The sequence below is a fragment of the Lutjanus erythropterus genome, chromosome 14 (assembly GCF_056507025.1).
Source record: "Lutjanus erythropterus isolate fLutEry1 chromosome 14, fLutEry1.hap2, whole genome shotgun sequence".
Classification (NCBI taxonomy): domain Eukaryota; kingdom Metazoa; phylum Chordata; class Actinopteri; order Lutjaniformes; family Lutjanidae; genus Lutjanus; species Lutjanus erythropterus.
This window is the reverse complement of record NC_139330.1, coordinates 8,135,409-8,150,019: the sequence shown is the minus strand read 5'-3', so window position 1 is coordinate 8,150,019 and position 14,611 is coordinate 8,135,409. Positions and strand designations below refer to the sequence as shown.

General features: G+C 43.2%; 1 protein-coding gene across 3 annotated transcripts; it reads left to right on the top strand.

The window, feature by feature from the left end:
* The first annotated feature begins 363 nt into the window (after nucleotides 1-363).
* On the top strand, nucleotides 364-7,852 carry nolc1 (nucleolar and coiled-body phosphoprotein 1). 3 transcript variants are annotated; one of them, XM_084736242.1, is made up of 13 exons: nucleotides 364-533; nucleotides 865-920; nucleotides 1,819-1,976; nucleotides 2,087-2,217; nucleotides 2,324-2,432; nucleotides 2,552-2,679; nucleotides 2,806-2,926; nucleotides 3,965-4,102; nucleotides 4,187-4,261; nucleotides 4,348-4,704; nucleotides 4,920-6,395; nucleotides 6,649-6,779; nucleotides 7,700-7,852. In XM_084736242.1, exons 1-13 carry the CDS (start codon nucleotides 423-425, stop codon nucleotides 7,835-7,837), a joined length of 3,129 nt encoding a protein of 1,042 aa, XP_084592368.1. In that variant the 5' UTR covers nucleotides 364-422; the 3' UTR covers nucleotides 7,838-7,852. The 3 variants fall into 3 exon arrangements, with proteins under 3 accessions (XP_084592368.1, XP_084592370.1, XP_084592367.1); XM_084736244.1 differs by having other exon boundaries at nucleotides 365-533; nucleotides 2,084-2,205; XM_084736241.1 differs by having other exon boundaries at nucleotides 365-533; nucleotides 2,084-2,217.
* Nucleotides 7,853-14,611: the final 6,759 nt, after the last annotated feature.

The following is a 14,611-nucleotide window of genomic DNA, read 5'->3' as shown; positions in this document are numbered from 1 at the left end:
AGACTTCATTAACTTTACTGTCGACAAAAAGTGAGAGAAATCCACAGATGATTGGTTAGACCAGGGGTCAGCAACCTGCGGCTCCAGAGCCTCATGTGGCCCCTGAGCTCCTCTCCAGTGGCTCCTGCAGCTTTGACAAGAAATTATTTGGATATGAATAACAGTAGGTTTTAATGTTCTTTTATAATTGTTATATGCCTGAAGTAATTTGTACATACTGCAGCTTACACACTGAATAAAGTAATATTTTGCTCTGCTTTATATTTATTCAGAAATATTTTGTCAACTACAGTGTGTGTCATAACCTAGGAAAAAGAAAGCTCCTACGGAGTACGGGTTGTCGACGTCATCAACGCGCGCCTGTGCACGCTGCACATGCCCACAAGTTCACTTCCGTCCCTCCTAGAAGGAGCGTGGTGAAGATGGCGGCGCAGAACTCAACACCGAGCGATCTCTACAAATGCGTGTATTCGTTCCTGCTGGAGAACAAGTTCACCAAAGCGGCCCAGCAGTTTGTGAAGCAGACTAAAGTGGTAAGCAGCTCACCTGGCGCGTGAGGTGGACGCGCTGTCCGTCTCGCGAAGTTGTGGAGACGGGACTGCACGAGGAGAAACGTTAGATGTGCGCAGAGACGTTGCAGCCGCCGGTGTTAGCACGTGTAACCTGTGGGGGTCCAGTACAAGTTGTTTCAGCAGCTGTTTGTCATTAATTAATCAATGTTCGCATTAAGTAGACTGTGAGTGGGAATAACACGTGGTTATAAAGTGTTATGAATGTGGAGAATTGCGACTGATTTATACAAACTTGTACAGATGTTGAAACGACTGGTCCAGTGGGTGATTTAACTCGTGTGTCTCTCTACAGACTCCACAGGATCAAAATGAAGAAAGCCTCGTCAACATCTACAACTTCTGGGTGAAGTGAGTACCTTTTAATCCTTTTAGTTTCTCTAATAACACTTAAGGGTATTTATCTTGTACTAATATAAACAAACTTGGATAATATGGCTAAGACAGCTTCGTGTCCAACATGTGGACACTTGTCTGCTCTGTGAAATCCTCTCAAAGCATGATACCTATCCGAAACTAGACTGAACACTGTGTTTTGGACTGTAGGGCTGCAGCTAATGATTACTTTTCAAAATATCTGGCGATTTATTAAATAATTGAATAATTGTTGCTGCTCTAGTCATAAAGCAGTTGAGAAACCTGAAAATATTCTCATTTAAAGAGATCTGAGATTTTGACTTTTTCTTCAGAAACTTTCTCAAACCAATTAATTGATTGTTAAAATAGTTGGCAGTTAATTTAATGATTGATTAATCGTTGCAGCTCCATTGGACTGTAAAGCCATTATTTGGAAGCCTTGGCAGAAGATCAGTGTTTGCCTAAAACTGGATACATCTGGTACTTGAATTTGTGATTGATCGTGGGTTTATTAAGCTTAACAGTTGTGAAACAGAAATATCCACATATCCAATTAAAATGTACTTTTTAAGCCAAGTTAACAGCCATGAGGCATGGACAGCAATTAAAATGGTCTATTTGGCTAACACTGGTACATTTATAGTGATGTCAGTGTACCTTTTCTCTGTAAAAAATAAATGAAATTCTAAAATCACCACTGCTGCTGTCCCAGTAACCGAGGGTGGATGAACGCCTTCACCTGATATCAATACACCCTCTTCCTTCTGTTCAGCTTTAGGAGATAACTGGGCATATTTAAAAATAAAATCTAAGCCATTTATTTCGTAAGCGACAGGTCGCTTCTATTTTAGAGTAGTTTCTCCCTTGTTTACATCATGATTGGTTTTCCAAGGTCTCCTGAAGCTAAGAAACGAAAAGCTCCTCCCAGCAAGGCCGAAGATACCAACGGTCCCTCAGCCAAGAAAGCGAAACCCAGTGCAGAGAGCTCCAGCAGCGAAGAGTCGAGCAGCGAGGATGAAGAAGCTGCAAAACCAACTAAACCTCCCGCAGGTAGCTTCAGTTTGTTAAACAACTGATGCATCCGCTTGGATTCTATCAGAAATGTGTGATTCTGAAATCGACACAGTATTATCGGATGACATTTTTCTTTGTTTTAGCAGCCAAGGTGGTGCCTGCTAAAACAACAGCAGCAGCTGCTAAAGCTGCATCCAGCAGCAGCGAAGACTCCAGTGACTCAGAGGAGGAGGAGAAGAAGGCTCCTGCAAAGGCTCCTGCAAAGGCTCCTGCAAAGGTAGAAGGAAACCTCCAGATTAAAGATTGATCCCAGATGTAGTCATTTGTGCAAGAGTGTGTATATGGTGCTCGTGCGATTATTAAAATGAAGTTTCTGCATGTAGGCTCCCGTGAAGCCGCCTGCTGCTGCTGCTGCGAGGAAGAAAGACAGCAGCTCCAGCAGTGAAGAATCTGACTCTGAGGATGAGGAGCCTGCCAAAGCCCCTGCAGCAAGTGAGTTAACAGCCAGAAGGCATTAATAACGTGTAATGCAACTGTCTTAAACTGTGAGCTAAAATTGAGTCGATAACAAAAACAAAATGTAATTTACCTGATCTCCCTCTGAATAACAGAACCCAAGCCTGGTGCAGCCGCAGCAGCAGCCAAACCTGCAGCTCCTGCTAAAGGTGCAGCTCAGAAGAAGCAGGAGAGCAGCAGTGAAGACAGTTCCTCAGATTCTGAAGATGAAGAACCAGCCAAGGTACGCTAAAGAATATTATTACACGTTCTTGTTCATCTTAATTCCAGGATGATGTAGAGCGAGCTCAATCACATAGCGATTATAGTAGGTAAATGTAACAACTGTTTACATCACATGTCCTGATAGGCTCCAGTCAAACCTGCCCCAGCGAAGCCTGCAGCTGCTGCTGCTGCTGCTGCTGCTGAATCGAGCAGCGAGGACTCTTCATCTGAAGATGAGGCTCCGCCCAGCAAAAAACCTAAAGCAGGTGTGATTTTATACATTTGTTTTCTAACTTGGCTGGTATTCAGCTTGACCGTCTATGACTGGTGAAAATTTACATCCATGCCGTGCACACAGTGACAGACTGTAACGTCACAGTTATACACATGCTAGCATGTCATTGTCAATTAAAGGAGCGATAGACTCCAAGAACTGTTCAGATATTAAAGCTGACAGTTAAAATCTCACTTTCAGTTCTCACTAAAGAATAGACGACCTGTGTTGACCACATCTCCCCGAACCTTTTCTCATCCAGACTCATTTAGCTGCATTTTACTGCAAAGTAACAAGCTGTTGCACCAAGTCGGTCTCTATTGTTTACACCTGCTCCCCCCTGAGATCTGTAAAAATTTAAAAACTCCTGTAGTCTGAGCCCAGAACTGTGGAGAGACCAGAGAAATCATTAGTAGAGCAAGAAAGTATGAGAAGAGGGGAAAAGAGATTGGAAAAAGGTGGTAACCTGGAGCTCTTTTGGGGACAATATAAATTATTTAACAGTCAGTGCTTTATTACAAATACACAATTTAATTTCCCATCAAAGAAAAGTCATGAAGGGGCGTCCCTTTAGCTCTGTTGGTAGTGCGTGCCCCATGCACACTGAGGCTGTTAGTCCTCTGCAGCGGCTGTCAGTTTGACTCTCGCCTGTGGCCCATCTGATGCATGTCATCCCCCCTCTCTCTCTACCCCATTTCCTGTCATATCTTCAGCTGTCACTATCAAAATAAAGGCAAGAGCCCAAAAAGAAATGTTACAAAGAAAGAAAGAGAAAAGTCATGAAAATGTTGGTTTACTCTGTCAGACATTTTTTAAAAGATTCTGAATCAGCCAAGAAAACTCCCACTACTGCTCAGTACTCATCACTATTTCCTTCCTCCCTGTCCACGATCCTGACTGTCCACCATGTGTCCTATCTGAAGACAAGGCGAGAACTGATCACCCGGTCCTAAGTGCTTAAAATACAGAATAATTGTACCAAGGCCTTGTGTTGAACATTGATACTTACTATTTTCCTTTGTCTTGGTAGGAACATACAGCGCAGTCCCGCCTCCTGCATCAGTCCAGAAAGCTCCAGCTGCACTGGCAGCCAGCAAGGCAACGAAGGACGACTCCTCAGACAGCAGTGAAGACAGCAGTGACGAGGAAGAAGAGAAGAAAGTCCCTGGTAAGATGTTTTCTCTGCATTTTTCTCAACTTGAAGTTGTCAGTGTTTTTAATGGCCTGACTAACAGCATTTTATTTCTCGCAGCAAAACCTGCACCAGTAAAGACCCCTGCTGCCAAACCTGCTGCAAAGAAGCAGGAGTCCAGCTCTGACAGCTCAGGTAACGATAAAACAAAAATGCTCAGTTGTCTTCCACTCTTCAAACAAACGTGATTAAGATTTGTCTTTATGCCCACGCCTGTCCAGATTCAAGCTCAGATGAAGAGGAGGCAAAGAAGCCTGCAGCCAAAGCCGCCCCTGCTAAAGCCACCCCGGTCAAAGCCACACCCGCCAAGGCCGCCCCTGCTAAAGAGGAAGACTCAGACTCGGATTCATCAAGTTCAGAGGATGAAGAGGAGGCGAAGAAACCTGCAGCGAAGGTCACTCCCGCTAAGGCTGCTCCGGCTAAACCTGCTGCAGCGAAGGCTACACCTGCTAAAGAGTCTTCCTCAGAGGAGGATTCCAGTTCAGACGAGGAAGAGGAGAAGACGGCGAAGAAGCCTGCAGCTAAACCTGCACCTGCCAAGACCACCCCAGCTAAAAAAGACGAGTCTTCAAGCTCCGGTAAGAGACAGGAACTCAGAACTTCTGCAAGACTGACATTTCTTATTATACCTTGATTTTTGCTTTTCATTTCTGTGAATCTCTGACTGTTCTTTGTGGGGGGGTCAAGTCTAACGTTCATTTCAAATCTCAAGTTCTAGCTCTAGTTTTATGTAGGTTCACATTCATGTGTCTAACTGAAAAATGTTCTAAATATTATTTGTTGTTTGTCCAAGATTCAGACAGCAGCTCTGAAGATGAGGCTCCAGCAAAACCGGCCACCAAACCGGCAGCCACTCCTGCACCAGCTGCTGCTGCAAAACCTGCAGCCGCTAAACCTGCAGCCAAGGCAGCAGAGAGCAGTTCTGACTCAGACGACTCCTCTGAGGAGGAGGAAGAGCCAGTGAAAGCCAAGCCTGCAGCTAAACCAGCTACCCCGGCTTCAAAGCCTTCTACCCCTGCTGCAAAGCCTGCTGCTGCAGCAGAGAGCAGTTCTGACTCTGACTCTTCCTCTGAGGATGAGGAGGAACCAGCTAAGGCCAAGTCTGCAGCAGCTAAACCATCTACGCCGGCCTCAAAGCCTGCTGCGCCTGCAGCAAAGCCTGCTGCTGCAGCAGAGAGCAGCTCAGACTCTGATTCCTCCTCTGAGGATGAAGAACCACCAGCTAAAGCTAAACCTGCTGCAGCTAAACCAGCTACCCCAGCTTCAAAGCCTTCTACACCGGCTTCAAAACCTGCTGCTGCAGCAGAGAGCAGCTCAGACTCTGACTCCTCTTCTGAAGATGAGGAGGAGACAGCCAAGGCTAAACCTGCTGCAGCTAAACCAGCTACCCCTGCGTCAAAGGCTGCCACTCCTGCAAAAAAGCCTGCTGCAGCAGAGAGCAGCTCAGACTCCGACTCCTCTGAAGATGAGGAGCCAGCTAAGGCTAAACCTGCAGCAGCTAAACCAGCTACCCCGGCCTCAAAGCCTGCCACGCCTGCAGCAAAGCCTGCTGCTGCAGAGAGCAGCTCAGACTCCGACTCCTCTGAAGATGAGGAGCCAGCTAAGGCTAAACCTGCAGCAGCTAAACCAGCTACCCCGGCCTCAAAGCCTGCCACACCTGCAGCAAAACCCGCTGCAGCAGAGAGCAGCTCAGACTCCGACTCCTCTGAAGATGAGGAGCCAGCTAAGGCTAAACCCGCAGCAGCTAAACCACCTACCGCAGCTGGAAAGCCTGCAGCAAAGCCCGGGGCAGCAGCAGAGAGCAGCTCTGACAGCGACAGCTCAGACTCTGAGGATGAGGCAGCCAAACCTGCAGTGAAGAAACAAACTCCAGCAGCAGCCAAGACAGCAGCCACAAAGGCAACTGCAACTCCAGCAAAGAAGGCTGAAGAGAGCAGCTCCGACTCCTCAGACAGCTCTGATTCAGAGACCGAGACCAAGTCCACCCCTGCGAAGCCTGCAGTCACCAACGGCAAGGCAGCAACACCCAAGGCAGCCACCCCAGCAGCCAAGACTCCAGCAAAGCCAGCAGAGTCTTCATCCAGCGACAGCAGCTCTGAAGAGGAGGAAGAGGCCAGTAAAACTGTAAAACCTGCGACACCCGCTGCTGCAGCTAAGACGACGCCAGCAGCTAAAGCTAAGGAGAGCAGCAGCTCCTCAGACAGTTCATCAGATGAGGAAGAAGCACCACGCAAAGCAGCCACAGCACCCACCACACCCGTAACAAATGGTAGGTCTGAACAAATACTGAGGGAAATTAAATGTGTTAATCTGTAGATGGTACACCGGATCCCTCAAACAGCCATTACTAGAAAGATTATGTTTATTGCTTTTTACCCCACCTTTATTGGTCTTTTTAAGTGTTGTTTAATTTCATGCATCTTGGGTTGATGGAACACTTAATCATGTTGACTGGTACATAACTGTTCTCCTCTGATATGAGCACAAGTAACTCTTTATTTTATTTCCTCTGATTCTTGCAGGCACCAATGGAAAGAGGAAAAGAGATGAAGAAGAATCATCAGAAAGTGAAGAGGAAGAGACAGAAGTCAAGACACCAAAAAACAAGAAAGCAGCAACCACACCACAGACATTTCCCAAAGCCAACAAGAAGGTAAGAGCTGCTAGAGACTTGGTCTTAAGTCTCGCTCTGAACGATGTCCTGAGAATGAGGTCGGGACCTCGTGACCTTCTGACAAAAATGTTAGACATGTAGTTTGCTCTTGATCAGCAGCAACAAAACAATCAATGCAAGAGTGTGATGTGATATACAGCTTGCACAGGGTAACCCACAAAAAAGTTGTGTAATGGATAAAAAACATTTATATTAAAATGGACTAATTGTGGGTGAGCAGTGTGTGAAAACAATGATCTGCTATCATCAAGGCTAATCATTCACCTTTATTGTGAAAACCCATGACATAACCTTTGACCCCACATCCTGCCAAATAATGGGATGTCACTGTCTCAGCTGATGGTGATGAAGGCTAGCTGCTGGCTAAAATGGGGAACTTAAAGGCAAAAATAACCAGTTCAGAGCACCTGGACAGTACATTGTCAAAGGCCAGGTTCAAAGTTTGGGAGAAATACGGTGCGTTCAGAAGCTGAGAATAACGTCAGCGGCTTTGTTGCTTGTAAAAAGTGCCAAAATGGACTGTTTTGGTAACCGCAAGTTCGGCACATCATCTCTGAGGAAACATCAGCAGCTGCAGGAGCACAGGTGCTGCGCCACTTGAAAAAAAACTAGTGTATGACTGTTTAATCATGGGTGGGTGTCGGGTTATGAGACTTAGATTATCATTATTACCGTTTGTGTTCACTCATACAGCTCCTCCAGTTTGTCTGTTTAATTGCAGAGTTGTGAAAGGGTTTTTTTTTTTTTGTCTGAGTTTCTAGTTTGTGTTGGCTTATCTACTGTAAATCAGCCTCAGTCAGAACTCGCACAACTGATGGCTGCTGGATAAAAGTGATTTTTTTTTATTGTTTCCTGAAGGGTAAAGAGCCATAATGATGGAAATAACTTGTCTCTTTCAGTCCAACATACCGTTCCGTAGAATCATAGAGGAAGACGTGGAAGTGGATCCACGTCTTGCAGACAACTCTTTTGATGCAAAGGTGAGTTTGATAACAACTGCCAGCATTCTTACTGCAGCACGGCACACTAAAAATTGATGATGGCCCAATTATTCGCTGTCAACGTGGATTCTTTATTTTGACAGAATTTTTTATTTAGTTTTAGTCAGTGTTTTGACTAAAATGGCCTTTAGTTTTAGTCATCTGAATTTTTAGTTTTAGTCTAGTTCTAGTCCATATTTTTAAGATTTTAGACGACTAAATTCACAGTAGATTTAGTTGTCAAAAATGTAACATGGATTATTTAAATGTTTCTCTAGAGTTTCCAAATTCATTCTCCTGGAGGAAGAATCTATTAACCTGTTGATATAAAGTGAACTACATTTACTTATGCATTAGGTATATTAAATTTCTTTTAATGTGCATTCTTCTTTTTCTCACATTTGTTTCATACAAATGAGGGCAAATTGCTAATCTTTTGTTATATTTATTGGGTCAAATGTTACAGATCTGTCCTGCACAATGTCCATCTAATTATTCTCCGGTTTGTCAGTGAAAATATGCTGTTGACAAAAATGTGAAAAAAGTTAACGCTGTCGGTGTGTTCTTGCTATTTCAGTTTGGAGCCCAGGGCGACTGGGGCCAGAAAGCCAACGACGTGCTCAGGTTCACAAAAGGCAAATCCTTCCGCCATGAAAAGACGAAGAAGAAGAGGGGAAGCTACCGCGGTGGAGCCATCTCCACCTCAGTCAACTCCATTAAGTTCGACAGTGACTGAGGACCTTCTCACTCTCACCTGAACTGTACTTCACCTGTGTGATCAGGACTATCAGTTGTCTGCCCCCCCCACACACACACCATGAACAGTCCTCCTACCATCGCCACCACGCAGCAGCAGCTGCAGACGGAGGAATGTGACCCGCAGAGTCGAGCTGGCACTTGAGTTTAGTTCGCTGCTCTTAGTTTGTCCATTCGTTTGATCTCTGATCTGAAGCTGCAGTTAGTGGAGCTGCAGCAGCAGGAGAGAGATGTTCCCAGCTGTGACTTCAGACTGCGAAAGGTTGACATCCATGTGACGTTATTACCACTTATGGCCACTAGGTGGCTGCAGGCCACCTGGTAATGGAAAGCCATTGTGAGTGTTGGGCCCTTTTTTCTGCTTGTTTTGACTTTAATCTGTACTTTATTCTCAAAATAACAGATGATTTGTCTTTGTAATGTTATTCATTTATGTATGAATGAGCCATCCCTCCCAACAGGTTCTATATTATGTGTTCAGAAAAAGCTGAGATTGTTTTTTTTTTTTTTTTTTTTTTATGGATAACATGGATTCTTGAAGTTTGGTTGTTTGTCAGTCTTTATTTGGCCACATTTAAATGTGGAGAGGTTGTGTGCTGGGGTTTTCTGTCTTTATACATTACTACATTTGGAGAGTAGAACTGAGTTTTATACTGTGTATTTATTACGTTTTATTCCACTTCAACCTTTAGGACCTTTAAAGCCATTTCAAGTTGCTTTCAATCCATTTCGCGTTAATTGCTTCTTTTGACGTTAGGAAACCCCGATCAAACCCTCCCCAGTCTGTTCATCAGTGGTATGGAATTTATAATTCATCTATATAATGGAGAGCCATGTTTGTCTCAATTTGAATTTACTGTATGAATTTTTCTGTACCTCTGTTATTTTTTATTAATTCTTGTAGCGGTAATTAAAGATTTAACAGATTAAATGTTGGTGTGACTGGAATTTGATGTTGAGTTTTTTTTTTTTTAACTCTTCCTTCAAATTGACCTGCTCTAATTTGTCCTAATTTGCCACTAGATGGCAGTCAGATGCCTCTTTGCCCCACGTCTGACCTTCAGTTGTAAATGTGAGACTTATAGTACAGTATGTGAAGTGACACTTTACTACTTGCCATGGGACAGTTTTGAGGGTGGCTTTTCTGCCCATTGTGACAGATGTTCTGCTCCACAATAAACATGGTAGAGAGAGGCCTGTCAGGAGTAACAGCCGCTCTGTTTAAAGGGACACTCCACCAGTTAAGCATCACACTCCCATAAAACTGGGAGTCAAGACAGATTAAAGGTAACTGACTTGTAGTTCTAGAGAGGCTGGATCCTACACATACCATTATGAGAAATAACCGGTATGACCTCACCAGGGTTATTTTCTCAGACTACAGAAAGTTAAAGGATGCTATATACAGCTGTTTTCCGGGTTGCAGGGGTCACGTTAACCAAATACTTCCTGAATTTTTTGAACAATGATGAAAAAACCCAAAGGCTGTCAGTTATTTTGACACATTAAAACACTGAGGGCGATCTGCCATCACATTAAGTAAACTGTCAGAGTATATGAAAGAGGGAACTAAATTTATAAAAGATTCCCCTCGGAGCACGTGGGCGTCATCGCTGACCTTGACACCGTACTGGATGTGTCTCACTATCCGGGTGCTGACGGGGCGTTGAAGAGCCGCAGGCTGGAGGCCTCAGAGCCTGCAGTCGTGCCCTTGGTGCAGAAGGAGCGCGTCCAAGTGCTTGCAGGAACGGGAAATTAGTCAAGTTTCTGACAACAAGCAGAGGCAGCAATGCAGATGGCGGTGGTCTCTGCGGCCCTTAAATGCATTACAACGTTTTTTGTTTTTTTTTCACCTACCGATTTCCAATACTTAAGGATTTTTAAAACTTTGTTGTGTCCTGTGGTCGCATCTCGCTTGAACTATTGGTTACACTGCTCCAGACTACAGGACATACTGCTCCATTTCATCTGTATCCATAAGCTTTAAGAAAACGTGCACAAAAATGGACGACATTAATGCTACGTCTACATTGTTTTTGAAAATTAAATGTTATTAAATAGGCTATCAGTGTTATCAATAGGTATTGGGTTGACTGGACTTTAACTGACCTTTTTGTTCCCGACGTAGATTAGCTGGTAAATCAGCATATTTTTACTTGAAATACCTGAAAAGAGAAGACGCAACATGAGTGAAAACTGAAATCGCTCTCATTTCTAATAACTAATAACAATCCAGGTCAGTGTTCAGTGTAACTGGTCACACTGACAGTCCTTCCTGTGATTACAGGTTCAAGCCTCTCCAGTGTTTCAAGCAATGCTGATTAAGCATTTTCTACGAGTTGATAGTCACATTAAGGAGCGCTGCTTGTCACCTGACAGTTTTGCGAACCACATGAGTTCTGATGTATTGATCATTCTTGAGGTTATTCCCGTCAGTACTGACCCTATCAAATTACTCCTTGAGGTCTTTTATACAGATGTTTCCTGTATTTTATGAATTATAAAAAGCTCACTGGCCTTTCCATCCAACCCTCAGGGGAAGAAAAGAAAACTGGGACCCTAAATTATCCAATGTTCAGACTCATCTTTTGGTTTTATGGACCAAATTATCTCCATTTTAAATGGCAGCAGTATATTCACTTGATCTCAGTGCTCTTCACTGTATAGAGATAAAACTTCACTCAGTACGTAAGTTCTTTTTACAGCTTTGATACTGTCAGTCAGTTTCAACTGATCCCTCGTATTATTATGGCAGGTACTATTTGCACCCAGAACCTTACCAAGTAGTTTTGTTCCCAAAACCTAACCAGGTAGTTAAGTTGACTAAACCTAACCAAGCAGTTATGTTGCCTAAACCTAACTGAGACTGAAAAGTGAAAATCATATTAACTGTTAGTAACATTTACCACTGACATGTAATTTCACTCTGCTGTCGACACTCAGTCTCCAGGGTAGGACTCAAAGCCCTACAAGCCCAGGTGCAAATAAACACTTGGTATTATTATTATTACTAATCTTAACTGGTTCACTTCTTACCTTCTATAAATTGTTCTGTATAAGCACAGATATAATTATGATTGCCTTTAAATATCACACATCAGCTGCCATGTTTCAGTTGTTGGTCTCATCTTCGAAGCGCTGACAACGATACATTCTCATGTGGCCTCACTGATCTGTAAACACATTTCATTTCGCTTTTACATCGATAACACTCAGTTATTTTTCCTAATAAAACCTGCCAGTCTATCCAGTTTTGCCTTGGGGATATTAAATCCTGTGTCTCAGAACATTTTACAGCACAGCAGAGGTAGATCTGACATGCCTTTAGCAGCCCCCGTCACTGTCTGCTCTTTCAAGGCAAAGATAGGTAGATTTCTTTCCACGTTGTCAATAAAAACTTGCCGGTTCTTGACAGTGACGGCAGAGGGATGTTGGTGGATTGTATCAGGAAATGAATTACTCTTTTCTTTAGCTTCCTGTAGCTCCCATTATACAGGATTTGGTAGAAAGTCACTTGTGCTTATAACACATGACAGATGGCACATACCATACGGCTAATGAAGCATTCACTTGGTGCATTCAGTGTGAAGAAAAGCTTAACTCCTATACACACTTAATGAACAGTACATACACTGTTCATACAGTTTATGTAGCTACACACTGAGGAAATGTTGTGTGCCTGTCAGTGCCTAAACATAAAGAGCTATTGACTAAGGGAGGTCTGCAGTCACACTAAATATAACTTGTCTTGGTTTCAGTCTTTATACTGACGGCTCCTTGTGAATGGTTATACATGCAGCCGTCCTGTTTACAAATATCACTCTCTAACTCAACCAGACTCCACTGAAAAAAAAACACAGGAGCTGTTGGTCTACCACTACCTTCCATCGGTTAGTTTGTTTATGTTGTTGTTTTGTTTATGTTATGACTTTGGTGAATCCAAACTAACCCTCTAAAACACTTAAGTCACACAATAACACAAACTAACTAACCAAGCCAGGCAGAGGTAGACCAGCAACTCCTGTGTTCTGTGAGGTGAAATTACTGATTTTGCCAATGGAGTTTGGCTTGTTAGGAAAGAATTATATTTGGCTTATATAAAGGCTGTTTGCTGTCAGAAAAAGCTGTCTGACACCAAGGTAAAACTGTGAAAATACTCTAAATATAGTGTGCACTTAAACTGATAGATTTTTATTTTGGGGGTAATACAAACAAATTAACCGAGGCAGTGGTAGACCAACAATTGGTTGCAAGTCTGGTTGAGTAAGAGAGAGTGACATTTGGCTTATATAACGGCTGTTTTCCATCATACAATGCTGTCTGAGGGCAAGGTAAAGTGATGAAAATATTCTTACACATAAACAGATATAGTTTTTTTTGGGTGGGCCTTTTTTAAGTTGGCTAAAATACATTTTGCTGCTGACCCCGTCCACAGCAGTACATGTCTTAGCTTCCTACACCAGCGCTCCTGCTGCTTCTTCAAACTAAGGGTGTGTCAACCGCCATCTACTGCCAGTAATACACTGACTACTGATAAGCACTTCATCCAACCACACTTCAAATAATCCGCTTTAAATAGTTCCTCGTGTGTTTTTATTACAGAAGTGTTGTAGTCATTACAGTAACACACGTTCTCTATTAACCAGGATTTGGAAGCGTTTCTTTATCTTCTTCACCCCACTATTGTACAGCCCACTTCCCAAGGCCGACAACAGTCATCCACTGAGCGTTGCTTCAGTGCTCACCGAGCAGGGAAATTTAACAGAGCGTGCCTGCTCGGGGTTTACATGGCTGAGCTGTTGAGAAGAGGGGAGCTGCAGTACAGACACTGTGGAGCTGTTACTGGGCAATTTTTCAGTGCAGATGGAGCTGCTGTTGTTGAGAGACTCGATGCAGTTGGAGGTGATGTTGCTGGCAGCGTGTTGGAATCTATGAAGCCTCTACGACTTCCAAGAGCGCTTAAGGTTTTGTTTACTGAGGAGGAATACATATGTAACAACAATATTTGCAAGACACACTTTTTTAGATATCTGCAAGCCTGAAATGTTGGTAAAAGGCATTTCCCATCCTTCCCTCACTTTCCCCTTTCCCTTAAGAGAGGAACATAGTCTACAAAGTATATACTGCAATTCAACAAGCCTCTTATTGTAGCCAATAAAGAAGCAGCTTGCGAAGAGGATATTGGAGAAGATTTATCCGAATAAATATGGGAGGACGGCATGGCATGTATTCATACTTCATCCCTCTGTTTAATACATGGACTAATACAGTTCAAAATCCTCCACTGACTGCATTTATTAAATGCTAGACCAGCTTAACTATACCTCCCAAATGTTCTAGATGCACCAAGTAGAAAGCAGAAGAGTGCAGTGTTTTGCTTTGCTGCTGTTACCGCTGCGACAAAATACTAATTTAGTACCGTGTTTTCCAGTCCTGGTCCTTGGGGCCCACTGCTCTACATGTTTTAAAATTTTCCCTGCTCCAACACACCTGATTAAAATGATCAGCTCATCATCAAGCCCCTGCAGAAGCCTGATAACGACCTGATCATTTGACTCAGGTATGTTGGAGCAGGGCAGCGGGCACCAAGGACTGGAAAACACTGATTTAATAAATTAACCAACATTTTTTGTAACTGAATAACTGCAAAAGTCATTTAGCAGGCAACGATTCCAAGCGTCCTCTGGTTTCAATTGCTGATTTTCTGTGTTTTAAATGACTGTGCATTCCTTTTCTCTGGCTTTTGGACTGTTGATTGGATATAACAGGCCAGTTAAGTTCTTTCTGCTTCTGATGCGGGGTATACCGGAGCAAGTTTGAGAACTGTAGTAAGCCCTTTCACTGCATTTTTCATAATTTAGAAAATATTACAACACTGTATATTAAATTATCAGTTAACAAAAGGTAATGAACAGATTAACTGATCGTGAAAATGACGGTTAGACTGGAGATTTTCTTGCTTTTTGCACGTTTGCATATGCAACCATTTTCAACATGGCTGCCTTCAGTATCCAGCGTCTGTTTGGAACAATGGCTGTCACTGTCCTCATAAATTAATGCTGCACGTACGCTAAT